A 25,267-nucleotide genomic window follows, 5' to 3' on the forward strand; every position below is an offset into this window, starting at 1 on the left:
CTTCCTTCTTGCCTCCATGGTTTCTGCTGAGAGGTCCGCACATAGTCTTATTAAGCTTCCTTTGTATGTAATGGGTCGCTTTTCTCTTGCTGCTTTCAGGATTCTCTCTTTGTCTTTGACATTTGATAATCTGATTATTAAGTGTCTTGGCGTAGGCCTATTCATATCTCTTCTGTTTGGAGTACGCTGCGCTTCTTGGATCTGTAATTTTATGTCTTTCATAAGAGATGGGAAATTTTCATTGATTATTTCCTCTATTATTGCTTCTGCCCCCTTTCCCTTCTCTTCTCCTTCTGGGACACCAATGATACGTACATTATTGTACTTTGTTTCATCCTTGAGTTCCCGGAGACGTTGCTCATATTTTTTCATTCTTTTCTCCATCTGCTCCTTTGCGTGTAGGCTTTCAGGTGTTTTGTTCTCCAGTTCCTGGGTGTTTTCTTCTGCCTCTTGAGATCTGCTGTTGTATGTTTCCATTGTGTCTTTCATCTCGTGTTGTGCCTTTCATTTCCATAGATTCTACTACTTGTTTTTTGAACTTTTGATTTCTGCCGTATATATGCCCAGTGCTTCCTTTACAGCCTCTATCTCTTTTGCAATATCTTCTCTAAACTTTTTGAATTGATTTAGCATTAGTTGTTTAAATTCCTGTATCTCAGTTGAAGTGTACGTTTGTTCCTTTGACTGGGCCATAACTTTGTTTTTCTTAGTGTAGGTTGTAATTTTCTGTTGTCTAGGGATGGTTTCCTTGGTTATCCAAATCAGGTTTTCCCAGACCAGAACAGGCTCAGGTCCCAGAGGGAAGAAATATTCAGTATCTGCTTTCCCTGCAGCTGTATCTTAGAAAATTGCTCCACCCTTTGATGCCTCAGGTCACTGTGCTTTTCTGCCCAGCAGGTGATGCCTGTTAGCCTATAATTCTTGACTGGTGTGAGGCGGTATGGCCGTGTTCCCCCAGGCTCTGGGGTCTGGTTCTGAATGGAAAGGGCCCCACCCCTTTCCTCCTAGAGACCACAGACCCCCCAGGTGGAGGTCATCAGCATTTCAATGGTCTCACTCTCTCCTTGTGCTGTCTCCACCCTTCCCTGAGTCACAGGCCTGGAAACTGAAAATGACTGGGGCTTTCTCCACTGAGCCGAAAAAGAAACAGATAGTCCCCTTCAGACCCAGTCCAAGGCAACCCTCCAGCTCTCCAAGGTCAGTCATCACCCAAAGCCTCTGTCTGTTTCTTTGGGATGAGTACCTGTAGTGAGCAGTTCACACTCACTACTTAAAACCCCAGTTGGAGCTCAGCTGAGCTATATTCGCTTGCTGGGAGAGAGCTTCTCTCTGGCACCACGAGGCTTTGCAGCTTGGGCTATGGGGGAGGGGGTCTCGCGACTTGGATCCGCAGGTTTTACTTACAGATTTTATGCTGTGTTCTCGGGCATTCCTCCCAATTCATGTTGGTGTATGATGAGGGGATGGTCTCGTTTGTCCCCCCGCAGTTATTCTGGATTATTTACCAGCTGTTTCTGTTTTTATGTAGTTGTTCCAGGGGGACTACTTAGCTTTCAGTCCTCTCTATGCCGCCATCTTGCCCCGCCTAGATACATTGCATTTTGACAGCTTTAACACACTAACACAACGCCCCCCTGGCATACCTGGGATAAATCCGACTGATCATGGTGTATGTTTCTTTTAACGTGCTGTTGGATTTGATTTGTTGGTAGTTTGTTGAGAATATTTCCTTTTCTTGTGGAATCTTCATCTCCCTCTGATATTGGTGTGATATTGGCCTCATAGAATTAATTAGGGAGTCTTCCCTTTTCTTCAATTTTTTGGAAAAGTTTGAGCAAGATTTGTGTTAATTCTTCTTGGGGTGTTTGGCAAAAGTTCTCTGTGAAGCCGTCTGGTCCTGAGCTTTTCTTTGTTGGGGGTTTTTGATTATTGATTCAGTCTCTTTGCTAGGTATTGGTTTATTGGGATCTCCTATTTCTTCCTAAGTCTGTGTAGGTAGATTGTGAATTTCTAAGAGTTTGTCCATTTCATCTAGGTTATCTAAAATTTGCTGGCATACAGTTGTGCATCGTATCCTCTTAGTGTCAGTTTATTTCTGTGGAGCCATTAGTAATGTCCACATTTTCATTTTGATTTTAGTTATTTGTGTCCTCTCTCTTTTTTCTTTGTCAGTCTAGCTGAAGTTTTGTCAATTTTATTGATCTTTTCAAAGACCAACTTTTTGGTTTGTTGATTCTCTTTATTGTTTTTTGCTTAATTATTATTCTCTATTTCATTTATTTCCACTGTAAAATCTTTGGCATTTCAATCCTTCTCCTCCCTTTGGGTTTAGTTTGTTCCTGTTTCTTTAGATCCTCCAGTTGTGAGGTTAGGTCTGTGATTTGCAATCTTTCTTCTTTTTTAAGATAAACATTTAGAATGAAAAATTTCCCTTTCAGCACTGCCTTTGCTGCACCCCTTAAGTTTTGGTACATTGTGTTTTCATTTTCATTTGCCTCAAGATATTTTCTAATTTTCCTTGTGGTTTCTTCTTTGACTCATTTGTGTTTAAGAATATGTTGTTTAATTTCCAAATATTAGTGAATTTTCCATCTGTCCCTCTATTATTGATTTCTAGCTTCATTCCATTATGGTCAGAGAAGATACATTGTATGATTTCAGTATTTTTGAATTTATTGAGACTTGTTTCATGAACAAACATATTGTCTATCCTGGAGAATGATCTATGTGCACTCAAGAAGAATGTGTATTCTGTTTTTGTTGGTTGAAGTATTCTATACATGTTTGTTAGGTCTAGCTCATTTAGAGTATTGTTCAAGTCTTGTATTTCCTTAATTATCTTCTATCTAGATGTTCTATCCATTATTTAAAGTGTGTATTAAAGTTTACTACTATTAATGTAGAACTGTTTATTTCTCCCTTCAAATTTGTGAATATACTTCATATATTTTGGGGCTCTGCAATTAGGTCCATATATATTTATAACTGTTATGACTTTTTGTTGAATTGACCCCTTTATCAGCATACAATGCCCTTCTTTGTCACTTGACTTAAAATCTATTTTATCTGACATTAGTATAGCTACTCCAGCACTCTTATGATTACCACTTGCATGGCATATTTATTCCATCCTTTCGCTTTCATCCTGCTTATGTCTTGAATTTCAGGTGAGTCTCTTATAGACAGCATACAGTCAGATCATGCCTTTTTTAAATCCATTTCGCCAATCTCTGCCTTTTGAATGGAGTGTTCAATTCATGTATATTTAAAGTCACTACTGATAATGCAAGACTTTCTTCTGACATTTTGCTATTTAGTCTTTTCAAGTCTTATACTTTTTCTAATTAATTTTTTTCTTTATGAGAGAAGTTGTAGGTTTACAGAACAATCATGCATAAAACACGGATTCCCATAAGGCACCCTATTATTAACACCTTGCATTAGTGTGGAACATTTGTTATAATTGATGAAAACACATTTTTATAACTGTACTATTTACTATAGTTCGAGGTTTAACTTAGGGTTCGCTCTTTGTGTACTGCATTTCCATGGATTTTAAAAAAAATTTATTCTGTTACCATATAGTCATTTAAAGTAACTACTGATAATGCAGGTCTTTCTTCTGCCATTTTGCTATTAAGTCTTTTCAAGCCTTATGCTTTTTCTTTTTGACCCTCAATTATTCTTTTGATTTCTACTTTCATATTTTTTTGTTTTTTGTATTGTACCGTATTAAGCCCCTTCTCATTTTCTGGAAATATTTTTCCTATATATTTTTTGTTATTACCATGGAGTTAAAATTTAACATCCTATATATAAAACAATCATTTTTTATTTGATACCAACTTGATTTCAATAGCATACACATACACTGTTTCTATACCCCTTCGTTCTCCCACATTTTAAAAATACTTGTTACAAATTATATCGTTGTGCATTGTTACGTCCAAAACCATAGATTTATCATTACTTTTTCTTTATTTGAATTTTAGCACCTATAAGAATTAAGAAGTGGCGTTTCACACCAAAAAATACTACAGTACTGGCATATATAATTAGCCAAATAGTTAACTTTATTCAAGTCTTTTTTCTTTGTGACACTTTGATCCATTGTTTAGTGTCTGTTCCTTTCATTCTAAAGAACTCTATATTTAGCATTGCTTATAGGGCAAGTCTAGTTGTAATGAACTACTTCAGCTTTTGTTTATCTGGGAATGTCTTAATCTCTCCCTAATTTTTGTGTGAAAGTCTCACTGGATAATAAAATTCTTAGTTGGCAATTGTTTTCTCTCAGCACTTTAGGTAATACAACCCAATGCCTCCTTTCTCCATGTTTTCTGGTGAGTAAATGGCTCTTAATCTGAATAGGACTCCCTTCTATGTAATGCATTGCTTTTTCTCTTGCAACTTTCAGAACTGTCTCCTTGTCTTTTGCATTCAATACTTTGACCACCATATCTTGGCATATTTCTCTTCAGGTTTATCCTGTTTGGTGTTCGATGGGCTTCTTGGATGTGCATATTCACATCTTTTGCCAAGTTCGGGAAGCTTTCTGTCATTATTTCTTTGGATATCCCTTTTGCTCTTTTCTCTCCTCTTCTCCCTCTAAGACTCCAATAATGCCTATTTTGGTATGCTTGATGGTGTCCCACAGGTGTCTTGCGCTCATTTCACTTTTTCTAATTCTTTTTTCTTTCTGGTGCCTCAGCCCAACTCATTTCAATTGTCTTGTCTTCGAGTTCCTTGAGTCTTTCTTCTGCCAACTCCAATCTGTTCTTGAAACCCTCCTGGGAATTTTTCATTTTGGTTATTGTGGTCTTCAACTCAAATAGTTCTCTTTGGTTCCTTTTTAAGATTTTTCTCTTTATTGAAATTCTCATAGTGTTCATTCACTGTTTCCCTGATATCTTTAGTTCTTTCTCTGTATTTCCCTTCATCTGTTTGAGCATATTGAACATCGGTTTTTAAAAGTCTTTGTCCAGTATGTCCACAGTCTGGTTTTCTTTGTTGATGCTTTCTGGATTTTTACCCTCTTCCTTTGGATGGGCCATCATTTCCTCTTACTTTCTTTGGCTTGTATCTTTTTGATGCACACTGTACATTTTAATATTTTAAAATGTTAACTCTGGGATTTAGTCCCTGAGCTGTCTGTTTCTCGAGTTTCTTTCCAGCTACTGATTTCTTGAGTGCCAGGAGCTAACAAAAGCAAACAAACTAACGCAAAAACACCTTTCATAATCTTTGCAAATTGGCTTTGCTTTGATGGTGCTCTCCTTCAGAGTTCTCCTCTCCTATCAAGAGGGTCAGTCCAAGGCAAATGCAAAGTGCAGGGTCCTCTTTATCTTTTCTGGACCTGTATCTTGTCCTGGGCTTATAGTTGCTAGTGGCCTTAGAAGTTCCACTGTTTACAGTAATCCAAATGCCCCCTTTACTCTCTAGGAAACAGAACTTCTCCCTCTCTGGGGTGCTCCACTGAAGGATTTAAAGCAGGTAAGCTTTTGCCCTGGTCAACTGACTCAATTGTTTCTTACCCCACTTTCACTGTCTCAAGCTGCTTTTGTCCAGAAGGCAAATCCTGGGAAGGTGGACAAGCAGGAGAGGAGTTTTCCAGGTCAGTCTTTCCCAGCCAGGACCTAGGCTAGGAACCCACAAAAGAGGTTCTGGCTGCCCCCACACTGCCCTGGGGAGGGGGTGAGGTGAGGACAGCAAGGGTGTCAGGAGTTTTTCCTATGGCTCTCCGAAACTGCGTTTTCTTGATTTGATACTTGCCCAGTAAATGTAGCCCTTTAACTGTTTTCTGTATTTTTGAGGAAGTGTACTATCTTTAAGTTTCCCCTACTGATTTTGCCTGGTGTGGGTTGAAACAATGGTCACCCTCATATCCAGGTCCCCAGCGATCTGAAGTAGCTAATTAAATGCAGTAATCAGCAATTGGACTGCACACACCTGAATCTTGGGAAACTAGGTCTTTATATTCCACCCTGGCACCAGCAAGCCACACTAGAGGCCAGGGTTGAATACCTCACGTTGCAGCCATGCTATTGGGGAATGGGCGGTGATAGCTGCTACATGGAGGGTGAAATTCACCAATATTTACTACAATTTACCAGCCTCTTAGTCCTGCTCTTCCTTGGATGCTGCACAGTGTTCTACTAGGCTCCAGAGTTTCAAAATAGTTGATTCAGACTGTGCCAGTTTGGATGTATTATGTTCCCCAAAATGCCATGTTCTTTAATGCAATCTTGTGGGGGCAGATGTATTAGTATTGACTAGGTTGGAACGTATTGATGGAGTGTTTCTATGGAGATGTGACTCAATCAACTGTGAGTGAAACATTTGATTGGATAATTTCCATGGAGATTTGGAACCTGCCCCTTCAGGGTGGCTCTTAATTAAATCACTGGAGTTGTATATAAGAAGCTCAGATAGAAGGAGCTCGCTGCTGCAGCCTAGAGAGGAATGACCTGGGAGAAGGCCATTTTGAAACCAGAACTCCAGAGTGATGCCAGCCACGTACCTTCCCAGCTAACAGAGGTTTTACTAGATGCCATTCGCCAACCTCCAGTTAAAGTACCTGTGCTGGTTTGGATGTATTATGTCCCCCCAAACGCCATTATCTTTGAGGCAGTCTTGTGTGGCAGGAAAAGTATTGGTGTTGATTGGGTTGGAGACTTTTGATTGGATGTTTCCATGGAGATGTGATCACTCAACTGTGGGCAAGAGCTTTCATTGGACAATTTCCATGGAGGTGTGGCCCTACCCATTCAGCATGGGCCTTCATTAGTTCTCTGGAGCCCTTTAAAAGTTCAGATAGAACAAGCGAGCTTGCTACAGCCAAGAGGGACACTTTGAAGAATACATGGAAGCTGAGAGAGGACCTTCAGCTTACAAAGACGTTTTGGAGATGGCCTTTGAAAGCAGACTTTTGCTCTGGAGAAGCTAAGAGAGGACAAATGTCCCAAGAGCAACCAAGAGTGACATTTTTGAGGAGCTGAAGCCTGGAAAGGAATGTCCTGGGAGAAGGCCATTTTGAAACCACAACTCCAGAGCAGACGCCAGCAATGTGCCTTCCCAGCTAACAGAGGTTTTCTGGATGCCATCGGCCATCCTCCAGTGAAGGTACCCAATTGTTGATGTGTTACCTTGGAGACTTATGGCCTTAGGACTGTAACTGTGTAACCAAATAAACCCCCTTTTATAAAAGCCAATCCATTTCTGGTGTTTTGCATTCTGGCAGCATTAGCAAACTAGAACAGTACCCAATTGCTGATGCCTTACCTTGGACACTTTATGGCCTTAAGACTGTAACTGTGTAACCGAATAACCCCCCTTTATAAAAGCCAACCAATTTCTGGTATTTTGCATAATGGCAGCATTAGCAAACTGGAAAAGATTTTGGTACCAGAGGAGTGGGGTGCTGCTGAGTTTGCAAATACCAAAGATGTTGGAGCAGCTTTCTAAATGGATAAGGGGAAGATTCTGGAAGAATTGTGAGGAGCTTGATAGAAAAGGCCTAGACTGCTTTGAAGCAAGTGTTGGTAGAAATTGGACTCTAAAGATACTTCTGATGAGGCCTTGTGCAGAAATGATGAATGTGTCATTGCCAACTGGAAGAAAGGTGATCCTTGTTTTAAAGTGGCAGAAAACTTGGCAAAATTGTGTCCTCATGTCAGATGCAAGGCAGAATTTGAAAATGATCTATGATACTTAGCTGAAGAGATTTTGAAACTATATGTGGAAGATATAATGTGGCTTCTACTTGCAGCTTATAGTAAAATGCGACAGGACAGAGACAAGCTGAGAAATGAACTCCTGGGTACAAAGAAGCCAGAAACTGACAGTTTGGAAATTTTGGGCTTCCAGAAAAAGAGACCCCAGAAGCTACAGCCCCACATGAGGATTTCACCAAACATGGAACCCGACCACCATTTCAGAACAAGCCAGGATTGGAGATGGAATTATCCAGAAAGGATTTGTGGAAAGTCCTATTGTCTTATGGCTTTGACCCCTGTGTGCTTCATGCCAAGCCAACAAGATTTTTGAGAGAACTGTATAGCGAGAGCCACTGCCAGTCTGGACTGGAGGGGACTTTGAAGGAACAAATTGAAGGAAAAATTTCTTCAAAGATGGAAACATGGAGGTTGAGGTCTGGAGTCAAGAGGTCTTAGGCTGGGAGAGTGGAGTGGCCCATGCATGTGGAAAGGGTGAGTTTGCCCCAGAGGCAGAGGGTGGGTGTCCAACTCGATGCTCAGGAAGAGTGCTGCCACCCCAGGCACCAGAGAGGGTGGAGCACATTCCCCTGGAGTTGGGGAGAGCCTGGCTGCCACCCCACTGTTCAGATTGGGGAAAGCCTTTCCCCTGGAGAGGCAGAGTCTGGGTGGCCCCCTGATGTTTGAGGAGGGTGGGGTAGAGAAGAAGGTGGTTTCTGCAATATTTCTGCACTCATCCCAGCGTTTGGAGAGGAAAGGGCTGCTGTGTAGGCCTCTGGAAAGGGTTAGACTCCTGCTCTCTCAAGCCCCAAGGATAAAATGCCATTCTCTAAAATGACTCAGACTTTGAAATCTAATGAAGTTTGCCCTGTGGGTTTTAGGAATTGTTTTGGTCCCTTAAACCCTGTTTTCCTTACGTTTCTCCTTATGGCAATGGGAAAGTTTATCCTATGGCTGTCCCTCCCTTGTATATTGGAAGCAGGTAATTTGTTCTGCATTTCACAGGTCTACAGCTAAAGGGGAATTTTGTCTTAGGACAGACCATGCCTGTAACTGATTTTGATGGGATCTTGTACTTACCTAATGTTACTGAAATGATTTAAGTTTTTGTGATATTGTGATAGGATGAATGTATTTTGCATATGGAAAGATCATGTCATTTTGGGATCTAGGGGGTAGAATGTGCTGGTTTGGATGTATTATGTCCTCCAAAATGCCATGTTCTTTAATGCAATCTTGTGGGGGCAGATGCATTAGTATTGATTAGGTTGGAACCTATTGATTGATTGTTTCCATGGAGATGTGACTCAATCAGCTGTGAGTGAAACATTTGATTGGATAATTTCCATGGAGATACGGACCCTGCCCATTCAGGGTGGCTCTTAATTAAATCACTGGAGTCCTATATAAGAAGCTCAGATAGAAGGAGCTCGCTGCTGCAGCCTAGAAAGGAACGTCCTGGGAGCAAGCCATTTTGAAACCAGAACTCCAGAGCAGATGCCAGCCACATGCCTTCCCAGCTAACACAGGTTTTCCGGACACCATTGGCCATCCTCCAGTGAAGGTACCCAATTTTCGATGTGTTACCTTGGACACTTTATGGCCTTACGACTGTAACTGTGTAACCAAATAAACCCCGTTTACAAAAGCCAATCCATTTCTGGTGTTTTGCATTACAGCAGCATTAGCAAACTAGAATAGAGCTTAACTTCAATCTATAACAATCCTCAATCTATAGCAATCTTATTTGGTTTGATACCAACTTAATTTCAATAGCATACACATGCTAGATTCCTATACCTTCTCAATCACCCAACTTTATGTATTTCTTATCACAAATTACACATTTATACATTATAAGTTCTAAACCATTCATTTATCATTCTTTTTTATACATTTGCATTTTAGATCCTGTAGGAAGTAAAAAGTACTGGCATTTATATTTACCCATGTCATTATCCTTACTGGAGATCTTTACTTCTTCATATGAGTTTAATCTATTATGTAGTGCCCTTTCCTTCAACCCGTGGAACCCTCTTTAGAATTTCATGTAGGGATGGTCTAATGGTGATGAACTCCACCACCTTTTGTTTATTTGGGAATGTGTTAACCTCTCCCTAATTTTTGAAAGACAGTTTTGCCAGATATAGAATTCTTTGTTGGCAATGTTTTGCTTTCAACACTTTAAATATGTCATCTCACTGCCTTCTTGCCTCCATGGTTTCTGATGAGAAATTGGCACTTACTGTATGTGACATGTTGTGTCTCTCTTGCAGCTTTCAGAATTCTCTATCTTTGGCATTCAGCAGTTTGATTATCATATGTCGCAGTACGGGTTTATTTGGGTTTTTCCTATTTGGAATTCATTGAGTTCTTGGATGTGTACATTCATGTCTTTCATTAAATTTGGGAAGTTTTCAGCTTTTATTTCTTCAAATATTCTGTCCCTTTCTTTCTTCTTCTTATAGGACTCCCACAATGCATATATAGATACACTTTATGGTGTCCCATGTGTCTCTCAGGCTCTTGCATTCTTCATTCTTTCTTCTTTCTGTTCTATGGACTGATTGATTTCAATTGTTTTGTCTTTAAGTTCACTGATTCTTTATTTTTGTCAGCTCCAATCTTCTGTTGAACCTTTCTAGGGAATTTAATTTCTATTACTGTGATCATTGTCTGTTTGATTCCTTTTCACGGTTTCTATATCTTTATTGACATCTCTTTGTGTTCATTTATCATTTCTTCTGTTTCCTTTAATTCTTTGTCCTTATTATCCTTAAGCTCTTTGAGCATACTAAGGACCATTAAAAATTTTTTTTTGTCTGCTATGAATCCAAGCTGAGGCCTTCTTCATTGTTGGTTTCTAATTCTTTCTTACTCTTTTGCAGGAGCCATTGTTTACCGTTCATTTGTATGTTTTATAATCTTTTATTCCAACCTGGATATTTCGATATTTAGTGTTATCTCTAAGATTTAGACACTGAGTCTTCTGTTCCTTAAGCTTTATTCAGCTAATGTTATGAGAGAAATTTCCTTGAATGCTAGGAGCTAATAAAGGGGGCTGGAGGGAGAGAGAGAGGAACCACCTTTCTCAGTGTTTGCAGATTCACCTGTATGTACACTATCCATCAGAGCTCAGCTGTTCTAACAATATGTTTAGACAGTAGCCCAAGGCATAAATGTAAGGTCATCCTTGGATTATCTATGCACGTGTCTTGTCCTGGACATACCTCTGTGGCCATAGGAACTATGCCATTGACACAGATCCAAATGTTTCCTATTCGCCAGGAAACAGTGGTCCTGGGCACAACACTGTATATTCCACACCAAGCAAATCTTTGCTCCAGAAATCTGCAATTTGACTATTCTCCTACAGTGTTCTGTAGGCGAGCTCTGCGATCTGCCCTCTGTGTAGGGCTAGTTCTGGGATAATGAGCCTGTAATGAGTATTCCAGTGCAGTACTTTAGGCTGCCACCAGATAGATTGGTACAGATATACATGCACATATGAACCCGAGGGTTACTCTGCTCCTTCTGGATCTAGGTCCAGGGACCTGCCCTGGGAGCATGGGCTGGCTGCATGCTGAGCTGGTGAGGAGCCAGGGAAGGGGCCAGCCAGGGTGTCACAAGGAGGTTTTCCTACCACTTTCAAGTTGCCTTTTTCTTAATTCAGCACTTGCCCCATTAACTTTTCTCTGGAGGCTTGAGAAAGCTAGTTCACTGAAATCTTGTTTTTTGCTTAAAGTTCCTATTGGAGAGCAGAGCCCTGGAGTGGCTCACTCTACAATACTGATGACTGGAAAATAGCATTATCTTTTTTTTTTTTTTATCATTTTTTTTTTATTGTAGAATATAACATATATACATAAAAGTGATAACTTTCCAAGTGCAATTTAACAAGTAGAGAGCAAAATTTAACAAGTAGTTAGAGGTTACAATTCCACAGTTTCAGTTATTTCCTTTTATGAAATATATACACAAAAAGGTAATATCTTTCAAAGTATGATTTAACAAATACATACATAGGAAATTTCTAAAGTTATTATGAATTTTAGTACCATAGTTTCAGTTATTTCCTTATTGTGAAATCCAACATATATACAAAAAGGTATAGCTTTCAAATTCAATTTAACAAATAGGTGTAGAACAAATTTCAAAGGATACTATGGGTTACAGTTCCATCATTTCCATTCTTTCCTTCTAGATATTCTAATACCCTAGCAACTAAGAAAAAGAAAATTACATATTCAGTATTTATAATCCTTTGTTAAATTCCTTCTTGTCTGTTGCTACCCCTTCCTCTAGTTTAATCACTTTCCTGATCTAAGGATAGCTATGCAGTGATCACCCTAACCTGTTCCTGTTGAAAAGGGGTGTCAACTTTATGAAACAAAGGGGACACATCTAGTTGATATTCTTGAAGAGGCTATTGCCTCTGGGTTTTGGGACTTAGCTGGTGTTCTAGTTTGCTAATGCTGCTGGAATGCAAAACACCAGAAATAGATGGGCTTTTATAAAAGGGGTTTATTTGGTTACAGAGTTGCCGTCTTAAGGCCATAAAGTGTCCAAGGTAACACATCAACAATCAGGTACCTTCACTGGAGGATGGCCAATGGTGTTTGGAAAACCTCTGTTAGCTGCGAAGGCACGTGGCTGGCATCTGCTCCAAAGTTCTGGTTTCAAAATGGTGATCTCCCAGGACTTTCCTCTCTAGGCTGCAGTTCTTCAAAAATGTCTCTCTTAGTTGCTCTTGGGGTGTTTGTCCTCTCTTACCTTCTCCGGAGCAAAAGTCTGCTTTCAACGGCAGTCTTCCAACTGTCTCTCATCTGCAGCTACTCTCTCAGCTTCTGTGCATTCTTCAAAGTGTTCGTCTTGGCTGTAGTGCCTCTTCAAAGTGTCACTCTCAGCTGCACTGAGTTGCTTCTGTTTGTCAGCTCATTTACATGGCTCCAGTGATTTAATTTAGACCCACCCTGAATGGGTGGGGTAACACCTCCATGGAAATTATCCAATCAGTCTTGTCCACAGTTGACTGAATCACATCTTCATGGAAATGCCCAAAGGATTCCAAAATGTAATCAACACTAATACATCTGCCCACACAAGATTGCATCAAAGATAATGGCGTTTTGGGAGACATAATACATTCAAACCGGCACAGCTGGCATAGGAGCATTATGAAGGACCTAAGTTTCTTAGTGAGTGAAACTTTCATAAAATCTGAGATAGGGATCCAGGTATTCTTTAAGGTTTTCAGGACTACTGTTGAATTGAGCTTATCATATTGTGGTCATTTGGCATATCCAGGTGAAGCCTGCATAGGAGTAACCTCCAGGACAAACTATTCACTCGATTTGAATTCTCTTAGTCACTAAAACTTTGTCACCTTTCTTTTCCTCCTTTTGGTAAACAAGGCATTCTCAACCCCTCAGTGCCAGGGTCAGGCTCATTCCCAGAATCCATGTCCCACATTGCCAGAAAGGCTCATTCATCTTGGGGGTCGTGTCCCACATCGGGGGGAGGGTGATGAATTTATTTGCAGAGTTAGGCTTAGAGAGAGAAAGTCCACATTTGAGCAACAAGAGATTCTCTGGAGGTGACCTCTAGGCATAATTACAGGTGGGCTTATCCTCCTCTTTACAGCCATAAGTTTCACCCAAGCAAATCTCAATATTGAGGGCCTAACTTATAAAGTAGGGGGTTCCTACATTCACATAGCATATGTAACATCCCTGATAATCCATCCATGTCTCACATTATTATCACTTAGTTGTACAATCCCCATCACTCTTCATTTTAAATAATTCTGATCCAAAACATCTCGTAGCTCTTGTCAGCCCTTATTTGTGTAATACTAGTAATGATATTCTTATTAATTATAGTCCCTAGTATGCAATGTGTAGATTTTTCCCATGTACCCTTCTGCTGACAACTTTCTATGCTAGTGTCATACCTTAGATGCATTATCTTTTGACCTAGTAGCCATACTCATGGGAATTTACCCTGAAGTTACACCTGCAATAATATAAAAATACATGCAAACAGGAAACTCATGGCATAATTGTAAAATTACAAAATATTGGAAGCCATGTATTCATCCATAAATGGGACATTATGAAACTATTAAAAAAACAAAAGAATGAGAAAGATCTCTATCAATTAATACGGAGTGATTTCCAGGATATATTGTTAAGTGAAGAAAGCAAAGTGCAGAACAGTATCCATAGTATAATACTACCTTTTTGTTGTTGTTGGATGGAAGGAGGATAAGAAAACATACATGCATGTATTGATTTGTGCAAAAAGAAACAGGGAAGATAGACCAGAGACTAATAGGACTCATTACCATTAGTGAGTGGGCTAGACAGAACATAAGGAATAGGGAGGGGATTGAAATCTTGGCAAAAACCTTCTGTGTTTTGGAACTATGTTCTGTGCTGTTGTCAACAACAACAAAAAGAAGAAACTAAATAAACGCAATGAAGATGGGGACAAAAACCTCAATGAAATAAACAGAAAGAAATAAACCAAGCAAATTTTAAATGAATAACACAACTAACACTGAGGTGGGAAAACTCCAGTAACTTTTGGACACTGCTTTTGGACTATATACCTAAGGCTAGAGACAAAAAGAATGCTAAACATTTCTTAGATAATAGTTGTAAGCCTAGATAATAGACTTCTTTTTCAGAGAAACACGGGTTAGCAATACTGTGCATTCTAGGTTTGAGCAAGTAAGTAAATACATGGTAGATAAATGGGGTAAGGTTTCTCACTGTTGAAGAAGAGAGTTAATAAGAAAAGGCAGAAGGAGAGAATGAATGCTGTGATGTTGAGTTGGAATCGTAGGTATCAGTGTGAAAGTGTGATTTTTAATACAGCGATAGATAAATATAGACACCTGCAATTTGCATGTGTGTGGGTTTACATACATAATCTATATCCTAGTTCTTTCAGCAGAGAGGGTCTAGAATAAAAAATATTCCAGTAGCAGTGATTATATCTAGCATCAGATCTTGGTTTCTCAATACTGTTCTCCACTAAGAAGTACCAGGACTCCTTGCATAACTGGCTAATTACAGGATTGAGGCAGGGAAAGTACAAACCTGGAACAATATCAGAAGTTCATATGAGCCAGCTTAAAGGGGCTTTCACTGGACAAATCCAGGGCATTTGAGCATCACAATACTAAATGATAGTAAATGTTTATAATACTTTGAATAAAATAAGAATCCGTTAGTCCACTCTGGGATAAAAAATTTCCTTGTAATGGAAAGCCAAGTAATAAACGTAAAATGAATGACAAAATTAGAAATCACCACTTGGCAACCATAATAATAATAATAATAACAATAATAATAATAATAAATCAATAAGAGATACCAGACACTAAAACTAATGGTTGAAATTTTGAGGAGTAAGAAGGTGTTTACATAGTTTCAAAGCATGTTTCCAAGAGATACTTAGTAACTTTACAATAGAGAAACCTGGCAAACACACCTGAACCGAGCAAAATTATTATCACCGGTAATAGGACAAATTGATGTCATGTGCCTCCTGATATGATGCACAATATCACTCGAACACAATATCACTTCTGTGGCATTCCTGTAAAAAATATATAGAACCTAGATCTAATCATGAGGATACATCAGACAAACCAAATTAAGGGGGATTCTACCAGGTAAGTAGCCTGTACTCATCAAAAGTGTCAACATCATGAAACACAAAGAACAAATGAGGAAATGTCCAGAATAAAGGAGAGTAAAGACACAGACAACCAAATGCAACAAATGATCATGGATTTTCTTTTGCTATAATAAATATTGGCACAATTGGTGATATTTGAGCAAGGTCTTTAGATTGGGTAACAGTATCAGTGTTTATTTCCTGGTTTTGATAATTGTACAGGGTTACATAAGGGACTGTTCTTTTTTCAGTAGGTACGAACTGTAGTATTTAGGCATATTGGTGCATCCTGTCTTCAATTTACTCTTAAATGGTTCAGAAAAACAGAGAAAAGGATAAAATAAATGGAGCATAATGTTAAATGTTAACATTTGGGGAATCTGGTAAACGGTATATGGGACTTTGTGGTACTATTCTTGCCAACTTCCTGTAAGTCTGAAATGATACATTCTTAAAAGTAAAACAAAACAAAACAAAACAAAAAACAACAAGTACATTCCTGGGCCCCAGCTGTGAAAATTTTGATTCAAGAGTTCTAGAGTTGGTTTTGGGAATCTCCATTTTTAAATTTCTCCTGGTGATTATGATACATAATCTGGTTTGAGGATCAGCCCCTGCCAAACAGGGTAATAATTAAAAATTCTGGTATTAAAGAGATAAAAAGGATAACAAATACCCATGTACTTAGCACCTGGTTTGAGAAAAAATGAAACATACAATTCAAATTCCATGTGTGTCCCTCCCTCTCCTATTCTTTTCCCTCCCTTCCCAGAGGTAATCATTATCCCAAATTTGGAGCTTCTCATTCCCATGCATGTTTTTATATGATTACATCATACAAATGTGTCCATAATTAACACATAGAATTGTTCTGCATGTTTTCAGATTTTATATAAATGATTCATGACATAGAATTGTTCTGCATGTTTTCAGATTTTATATAAATGGTTCATGACAAACATATCCTTCTACAATATAACTTTTCACTCCTTTTTTTTTTTTTTTTGGTTTTTAATGTTGTTACATGAAACAATTTATTTCATCTAGAAGAGAGGGAAAAGAGAAAATGAATAAATGTGCATACCCTTTGACTGGATGTATATTATTCAATTTATGATGATACCACAATTTACTTCTTTTAACTATTTTCTTTCTGAGGATATTTAGGTTCCTTCCCATTTTTACTTCCATAGTTCTACAATGAACAGACTTGCAATGTCTTCTTGAGCATATGTAGTATTAAGAGGAAAAACTGCTAGGTCTAAATGTATGCACCTTTATTCTTTTCCCCTAGAATCATCAGTTTTTTCCCTCTGCCCTAGATTATGCATAGTGATCCACAGTATTATGAGAAGGTAAAATCATATGGCAGATATGATGGGAATTTGTTGAAGTACTCTTCTGATTGCTTCTATTTTCTCAATGGAATAGAAAGCAAGGTCATCCACTGAGATCCAGGGTGGAAGGAGAGTTGGAGGTTTGAAGAGGGATGAGATAAGAAATAACCATCTAGGACAATAGGAGAATGATTGCCAGGCAGTACTAAGGATTCAGGTCTTCAGCATTACTAGATATTGACATATTGCTCTACAGAGCAATGTAAACTCTTACCAGTGGTGGACAACTGTTTCTGATGCTCCACACCCTTGCTTTGCATCATCAGAATTTTAAATTTTTGCCAATTTGGTTGTGAACAGTTTTAATTTCATTTCCTCAATTTCTTGTGAGTTGAACTTGTTCATTTGAATTTCATCTTCTGTGAATAAGCCCATTTATATTCTTTGACCATTTTTCTATTGGTTGTATTTTTCTGATTCATGTATAAGTTCTTTCTATGCAGTCTGAATAATACATCAGTGTTTACATTATGACAGTACAAATATTCTCACTGTTGAGCCTATGACCATTGCTCCTTTCTTGTATGACCATGTGTTTTACCTAGAGTTAATGATTTCCTTATTTTTCCATTTTCCTGGTTTTCCATATACCTGTGGTTAATTTTTTCCAAATGCTCCAACAGTAGCCTGCTTTCCTATCAGAAATAATGACTGTGTACTCACGCATCAGTTCCTTTTCTTTTTCCCTTCAAGTCCTCTCTCCTAGCCATCTGTCCTCTTGCACCAACCTGCGCTGGTTGCTTTCTGGATTCACTACTGTCACCCTGGATCTTCTTTTCATGATCTCCTGTGTTGGATTCTCCATTTCCCAAATCTCACATTTTCCTCTTCCATGGTTTTGCTGGCACTTGTCTTCCAGTAGCTTCCCAAGAATGGGTATATACCTGAATCCTTGCATGTCTGTTTAATTGATGGTCTAGGTTTAAAATACTAGATTGGAAATAATGTCTGCTCAGTTTTGAAGGCATTGCTCTACTGCCTTTCAGGTTCCTTTGTTTTATAAAAATACATTCCATTTTCATTCCAAATCCTTTGTATTTGGCCTATTTTCCCCCAGACACTTTTATTTGATTGAGTTCTAAATTTCCCAATGATGTGTTTTTTCTCTGGAACTTTCGTCATTCATTGTGCTAGGTCTTTAGGTCTTCAGTGAACACTTTCAATCTGGAGATCACATCTTTGAGCCTGAGAACATTTTTAAAATTATTTCCTCTGTTCTCTCTTTCTCAAACTGATTTCTGAATTAACATTTGGATTTGATTTCAGGTGTGGAGTGGATGCATTTTTATACCCCTGTGACTTTGCATATGCTATTCCTTTGGCCTCGGATGCATTTCCTCTCCTGTTCTTCCTTTCCTAGCAAATTCCTACTTATCCTTCAAAACCCCAGTTCCAATACCACCTCTTCCATGATGATTCCCTCCTCCACTTTAAGCAGAATGAGATGCTTTCTCCTCTATGTTCTCAAGGCATACTGTAAAGACCCCTACAGTGGCACTTCTAACACCATACCATAATGTCTTTATTCATCTGCCTCCCCACTGACCATAAACTCCCTGAGAGCAGGGGCTATGTTAATTCATCTCTGTATCCCCGGTGCCTAGCACTGTGTAATGCAATGAATAAATGAATTCATCCAACAAGAGGAGAAAAGTAAACATTTCTTACTGCTATGTGTCAAGCACTGTACAAAACAGGAACTATCACATACATCTTCATTTAATACAGCAAACCTTGGAAAGTCACTGTTTATTAAACAAATATTACCTGAGCCCGTATTATATGCCAGGCTTTCTTCTAGTCAAAAAGAGTTACAAAAATGAAAATGACAAGATCTCATTCCTCCAGAAAGTTACTATTATAGTAGAAAAGAAGAGATTTTTTTCTCATACAACTTTTTAAATTGAGATATAATTCACATACCAGAAAATGCACTTTTTAAAAAGTGGTTTTACTACTTCAGTAGTTTTTTAGTGTATTCACAAAGTTGTGCAACCATCATCACTAGACAAGATATTTTCTATCTGCATGAATCAAGTGCTGTGTGTACCCTGAGACCAAGTCAGGGGAGGAGGCAGAGATTTATCAGTACAGGAAATGCATTGCAGGGAAAGGGAGCAGTATGTTCAAAGGGGCGGAGTTCTGATGTGGCCCAGTATCTGGGAAATATGAAAAGTGCTAGAGGGGCTGGGGGCTGGAGTTTATGGTGAGGAAGTAGGTTAGACCATTTTACAAATGAGGAATCAGAAGGTTGGAGAGGTGAAGTAACTCAACTTAGGTCAGACAATTTAGTTTAAGTCAACTGAAAAAAAAGGTTGTCTATGGACATTACCTCCCACAAAACCATTCCCAATGAACAGGTAGGTGCTGACCCCACTTTCTCAAAATTACCTCCAAATGCTGTTTTTCCCCCAGAGTCCCAGCAAATAGGCTTCATTTTCTCTTCCAATTTCTCATATTACCTAGAAAGGTTGGCCACCATCAGTTAATCAAAAAATATTTCCAATGAGATCATGTAGATTCAAAATACTACAGCTACCACAGCGATGCTATCCAAATGTGCTCTGACCACAGACAGGAATGTCCAAGATGAAGCCTTATACTTCAGAGACTCTTTGTCAGGCTAAAATGTGCTTGCCAGTCGTGTTTCAAGTCCTCTGTATGGCCATGAAGAAATTCTACTTTTCTGGACCTTGGTTTTCTAACCTGCAAAATGGAATTAAGAAATCTTGTCTCAGCCACCTTACCACCAACCTATCCAAAAAAATCATTGGAAGCTTTGTGGCTCTGCATCACTTCTAAAACTCTTGAAAAAAAAGGTTAGTTGATACATGCTTAAAAAGTAATATGCCTTCTAGAAGAATTTCCTCCAAGTTTCTGATCTCAGTTAAACATTTATAAAGTCTTATTAGGATTCATCTGAGTCCGGCTCAATCATGATCTCCGAATGACCTCCATTTCAGCTCTCTGGAGAGGGATGAGGTAGGGGAACTCAGGAGAAATCAGGAAGAAAATAAATTTTGTTAGGTAGAAGACAATGACCTCTAGAATTCAGGTTTTGCATATGGAGGCTGTCCTCTTGTTTTCAAAGATGAAAAAGCAACTCTGTGTCCTAGAATAAGGAACTGTGACTGTTACAAATCAGAGGTGTGCTGGAAAAGGGTCTCCATCATATTTACCATCTAAGCCTTACTTCTGCCTACAGAATAGGAGATACAACTTATGGCAAATAGCAGTTATTTCTCAGAAAAGCATTTGAAAGTGACTTGAAAGTCATCTCTGCCAAGAATTCTTACATTATGCTTTCTGCTCACTGGAGAATCCATGCTAAAATAGTTGAGGTTTTACAGTATGACCAAAGAACTGACATGCATGAAAATATTATACAACAAAATGTTTTATTAACTTTTCAGAGAGGAATTAAGAACTATCCCTGCCACTCTTGTTTCTCTTTTAGAACATGTGACTTTGAATTACTATAAATAAAATCAATAGATTTGAGATGAAGGTGACCATTCCAATTAGAGGCAGTTGTATAAAAACTCTGAAAATAGTTCCCTTCTAGTCTGCTGAAGTTTATGTACACACGGGTAGTTTTCATTTGTGAGTCTCCACTACATTTTAGTAGGGAAGCTTCCATACCTGGTTTATCCATTAGTTTGGGGACTAATGGCAAAGTCCTTTCCCAACCCCAGGAACAGTAAAATCCAATTCCTTTTTTCTAGAGAGGAGGAAATATGTGAATATTTGAACAAAAGCCAGAATGCAAATAACTGCAAGTATCTAGTTGAGAAAGGCTACATTAGTTTCTCCTCTGAACAACAAATTATTTGTTCCTCAAAATAAAGTAATTGAGAACTCATGAGTTCTGGGGTGAAAGCAAACAAACATTAAGTGAGTAGCTACTGTGTCTTAACACACCTGCTCAGTTAGCCTTCAGGTAGCCCTCAAAACAGTCCTGCCAAGGTTGGCTGTTTCATAGCCATGCTCGAATACCCCACCACACACCTGGCAGCAGACAGGACAAAGCCCTTAAGCCTAATCAGACAGACCTTCTACCACAGCAGTGTTTCCCGAACTTCCACATCAGAATCACCTGGGAGACTTGTGGAAAATACAAAACCCAGGCTCCCAGGAAGAGGCCGGGGAACTTCTATTTTTTTCTTTTTTTAAAGCAGCACTGCCCTCCTTCCTTCCTAAACGGGAAAGACTTTAGGACCCTGCTAACAATCCCGAACCTGTTCCATCCCTACATTTGTGGCTTCCCCACACAGAGAACCCCAATGCACTCACAAAACCCAACATTTTCCCAAACCATCACCTCGCCTAAGGTCTCCAGAAGCCCACAGCACGGAATCTTCTGCCCCTTCACCTCCGAATCCTCCCATTTTCTTTCCTGTAGCATTTCATTTCTTGGTTGGGACCAGGCTCTACCCACCAGGCTTCCAGTCGGGCCCCCTAGGACTCACGGCCGGCCTCCAGCCTGTCTGTCTCCTTCCCTAGCCCCTCGGCTCCGGCTGCTCTCATTCCAACCCTGCCTCTTCCGTTGGTCACGTTGTTTCCTCCGTCAGGAAGAAACCTCTTTCCTCTCAGGGCCCTTACCCAGTGCTCGTGGAACTCCTACACAGCCTGCGCGCCTCGGCTTTCCAGCCACCCTCATCTCCCACCGACGCTGGGTCTGGGACTGGCCCCGGTGGCGCAGCCTTGCAGCAAGCGTCCATCCCCCCGGCTGCTGATCCAACTGCTTAGGCTAAGCCATAGCCCTTGCCCCCTCCCCGCACGCCTTCCCTCTCGCCACCTGGCTTCGCAGCGGCTGCCCGGGAAGCTCTAGGCACTTCCCAGAATAGAGAGCGGTTGCCAATGTCAGGCTGCAGCCCGCCGCAGAGGTCCGAGTGTGAGGAGTCCGGGCGGAGGGGACGTGACGCTGCTCTGGCCTTCCGCCTTCCTTTACCGGTCGGGAAACTGAGGCCCAGGGACGGAAACAACTTCCCCAGGGCGCACGGCTCGTGGAGCCGGACCAGTCCCGGGGCCCAGGCGTCCTGACTCCAGTCCACGATCCTCCGACCACACGCGCCGCCGGGTGGCCTCCGAGAGCGAGGCGGAACGGGGGTCTCGGAGCGAGCGCTCCGCCCGGTAACGCGCAGGGCGCCAGACTCGGCAACTCCTGGCGAAAGTTGTTGTCTCTCACCTCTGAGACACCTTCCCGCTTGCCTCGGCAGCCGCGCACTCACATCCGGTCCACCTTGCGCACACCCCTTCTCCACACTCACTCGGAGTCCCTCTCCCTCCCACGCCCGCGGCTCCCAGCAGCTCCCCTGCGCCCCCTCGTGCAGTCCCACCCGCGCCCAGCGCGCGCCTTCCCGCCGGGCCGGTCGCCTGGCCTCTGCACTGAGCCCGCCCGGGGTTCCGGCGCTCGGGAGCCCCCGTCCCGGGCGGCGACCCGCTTCCGCCCGCCGGACGCGGGTCAGGAACCCGGGTAATCGCACGGAGCGCTCCGAGCGCCGCGGGCGCTAGGCGAGGGGCGCAGTGGCGCGGGGCGGGGAGGGGGCGCTCGCTCGCTCGCTCACTCTCAGCTGCGCACACGCCCGTACAAACTCTCACACAGACACACGCGGGGTGCGCTGCCGCCGCCCGCTGCTGCTCCTCCTCCCGCCACCGCCTTGAGAAGGAGAGAGGGAGGCAGAGAGCGCTTTGTCCGCTCGCCGCCGCCCGGCCCGGGACTCTGCCCCGAGGAGGCAGCCGCGCCGAGTCCCCGCCTCCGCCTCTGCCCCCGGGCGGGCCGGGCCGGCCGCGGTGGGGGGAGCCAGGCTGAGGGTGGGGGTGGGTGGCGGGCGGGCAGGGGGGGCGGAGGAGGAGGAGGAGAGACGAGGGCAACGGAGGAGGCGAGGAGCGCCGGGTACCGGGCCGGGGGAGCCGCGGGCTCTTGGGGAAAAGACTGATGATGAACAAGCTTTACATCGGGAACCTGAGCCCCGCCGTTACAGCCGACGATCTCCGGCAGCTCTTCGGGGACAGGAAGCTGCCCCTGGCGGGACAGGTCCTACTCAAGTCTGGCTACGCCTTCGTGGACTACCCCGACCAGAACTGGGCCATCCGCGCCATCGAGACCCTCTCGGGTGAGCACTCGGCTTTGCCGCCCTCCCCCCGCCTCGCCTAGCTCAGGCCCGGACGGCGCCCCGAGGGAGGCCGAGAGCGGCGGGCGGCGGGCGGCGCCCGGCTGGGGCTCTGGAGCCCGCACGCTCACTTCCACGCACCAGACCCTCAACTCTCGCCGCCTGCCAGCTCTCGGGACAAGCCCGCTCCCCTCCCCCCACAGCTCCGGGGTCGTCCCTCGCCCTCGGGGCGTCCCTCTTGCCGCTGCGAGGGTCCCTGAGTCTCTCTCGCACTCTGGGGGCATTCCTCGTTCCCCTGGCGCCCGGAGCTGCTCTCCAGAGCTCCCCACTCCCACCAAAGAGAGCCCCCCGTCTTCCTTCTCCTACCCTAGAAAGCCCCCTGTCTCCCCTCTTCCTTGACCTCTCCGTCACTCACCTTATTAGGGACCCCTTCCCCCTAAATTCTGCATCTTCTCCCCTAGCCGTACCTACCCCCTTCCATACCTCGTGCCCAGGACCTTTCGCCCCTCTGGCGTCACCCGAGCCGCACTATCCTTTCGAGTCCCCTCCCCACCTCACCCGGCGGCCCCCCACTTTGGGCACCCCTTCGGCACCCCCTTGATGAGTCCCTCGGAGATCCGGGGTCTCCCCAACCCCAGCCCCTGCACGACGGCGTATCTTCCTCGATCCTCTCCGGAACCTCAGTCCCCTTTCGCTGGTCTCTCAAGCGCTCCTATTTTTCTCTGAATTTTTTGTCCGATTTTATTGAGAAGACCTCCGGGCTGGGGGCCCTCTGCCGCCCGTCCCCCCGCCTCCCGCTCGGCCAGAAGCACCTTTTTACGAGGTGCCCTGTCTCAACTCGGTGGGGGCCGGGGCTGAGAACCGGGAAAGAGGCGACCGGGGGGCCCGCGAGCGCGCTGGAGCCCAGACGGGAGACGGAGAGCGACACACACACACACACACACATACACACAGACTCTCGCGCGCGCGCACTCACCAACTCTCCCTCCTGCACACGCACGGATCGAAGACCCGCTCGCCCCTAGGCCACGAGGCTGAGCCCCCTGAACCTGGGTCAGGCGGGAGCCCCTTCCTCCCAGGAGCGCGGGGTGGAGGTGGGGCGGTGGCGAGGCCAAGGTGACACCCAGAAGCGGATAGGGACGAGTCTCTCCCAGAAGCGGACCCCGGGGGGCTTCCGCGCGTCTTCTCGGGGCTAGTCAGAGAACGAGAGGGCAAGGAGGGGAGCTCAGCGGAGCCTTCGGGTCCCGGGTTAGCGGAATGGGGAGGTGGGGGCCGAGAGAGAAGCGGGGCCGCGGCGGCCCTGCCGCTTGAGTTTCAAATGAGCTCATCCTTTCAAATTGGCGCCGCTCTTTATTAAATTTGTTTTTCCGGTAATGCCACCCACAGCTATACCTGGGGTGGGATCCTGGTTCTCAACATTTCCCACCTTGTCCCAGGACTTGGGGCGCCCACCTTTCTTCACACTGAGAACCAAGTTCGCCCAGCTGGAGCCGGGTGGGAGACCCCTTGAGGCCGCCGGAAGGCGGAGCCGGAGCGTGGAGTTCTGTGCCTGCCGCTCCTAGACCCCCGCCGGTTTGATCTAAGGAAGGTTCTGAGTGTTTTAATTCTTGTTTTAAAGGTAAAGTGGAATTGCATGGGAAAATCATGGAAGTTGATTACTCAGTCTCTAAAAAGCTAAGGTAATTATCTTTTGCTTAGTTATTTGTGATTGGGCTTACGTATAAGTTAAAAAAATGCACTCAGCTTTTGTAAATGTGCTCTTACAGTTTTTAAAAGGCTTTCGTTTGTTGGTGGAGATGCATAGTTTCGAAAGTTGCATTTTTAACTTTCATTATATAAGGTGTTGGCTGTATTTGGAAAATATCTGGTGCCTTACTGGGGGTGAGGGGGCAGCGATGGCAAACACTAGCTATGAGTTCTCTAGGACTGTTTAACTTGTTTATCAAAAGTTGCTTCCCACCCCCTACCCCCAGCACAGTGGTAACAAATGCTTGTCAAGACTTCCTGTGAGATGTTAAGAGTAAATATTTACTGTGTCAGCTAAATTGCTTAACTAAACTTCTCGATTAATTAGTTTTCTGCTTTAGATAGCTAATATTGAATAATAATTCAGTAAGGGGTCATTATTTTGCATAACATTCTAAAGAAGTAGGTTGTTTGGATTGGTTGGCATTTGAAAGCCAGACTTACTTTAGTTCTTTCGACTACTGAATATCGCTTTTGAGCATTTTGTTGTTGTTGTTTTTAAGAAATGTTTAAAGCTAAACAAGTATCACTGTGAAACTTATATTTAACTGCTCTGTTTTGATAAGTTTTTTGGAGGTTGGCTTTCTCCAGTGATTTGCTTTCAAGAGAACAT

At 42.6% G+C, this 25,267-nt stretch overlaps 1 protein-coding gene across 4 annotated transcripts in view; it reads left to right on the forward strand.

Moving 5' to 3' along the window:
• Window positions 1-22,659: 22,659 nt before the first annotated feature.
• The window catches only part of IGF2BP2 (insulin like growth factor 2 mRNA binding protein 2), a 236,907-nt gene continuing 234,299 nt past the window's right edge, over window positions 22,660-25,267 (forward strand). For all 4 annotated transcript variants that reach the window (XM_037838915.1, XM_037838923.1, XM_037838927.1 and 1 more), the window contains exons 1-2: window positions 22,660-22,911; window positions 24,527-24,587. In XM_037838915.1, coding sequence (XP_037694843.1) covers window positions 22,734-22,911; window positions 24,527-24,587 — 239 coding nt within the window. In that variant the 5' untranslated portion in view covers window positions 22,660-22,733. The remainder of the gene's footprint in view (window positions 22,912-24,526; window positions 24,588-25,267) is intronic.

The sequence above is a fragment of the Choloepus didactylus genome, chromosome 1, assembly GCF_015220235.1.
Source record: "Choloepus didactylus isolate mChoDid1 chromosome 1, mChoDid1.pri, whole genome shotgun sequence".
NCBI classification, from domain to species: Eukaryota; Metazoa; Chordata; class Mammalia; order Pilosa; family Megalonychidae; genus Choloepus; species Choloepus didactylus.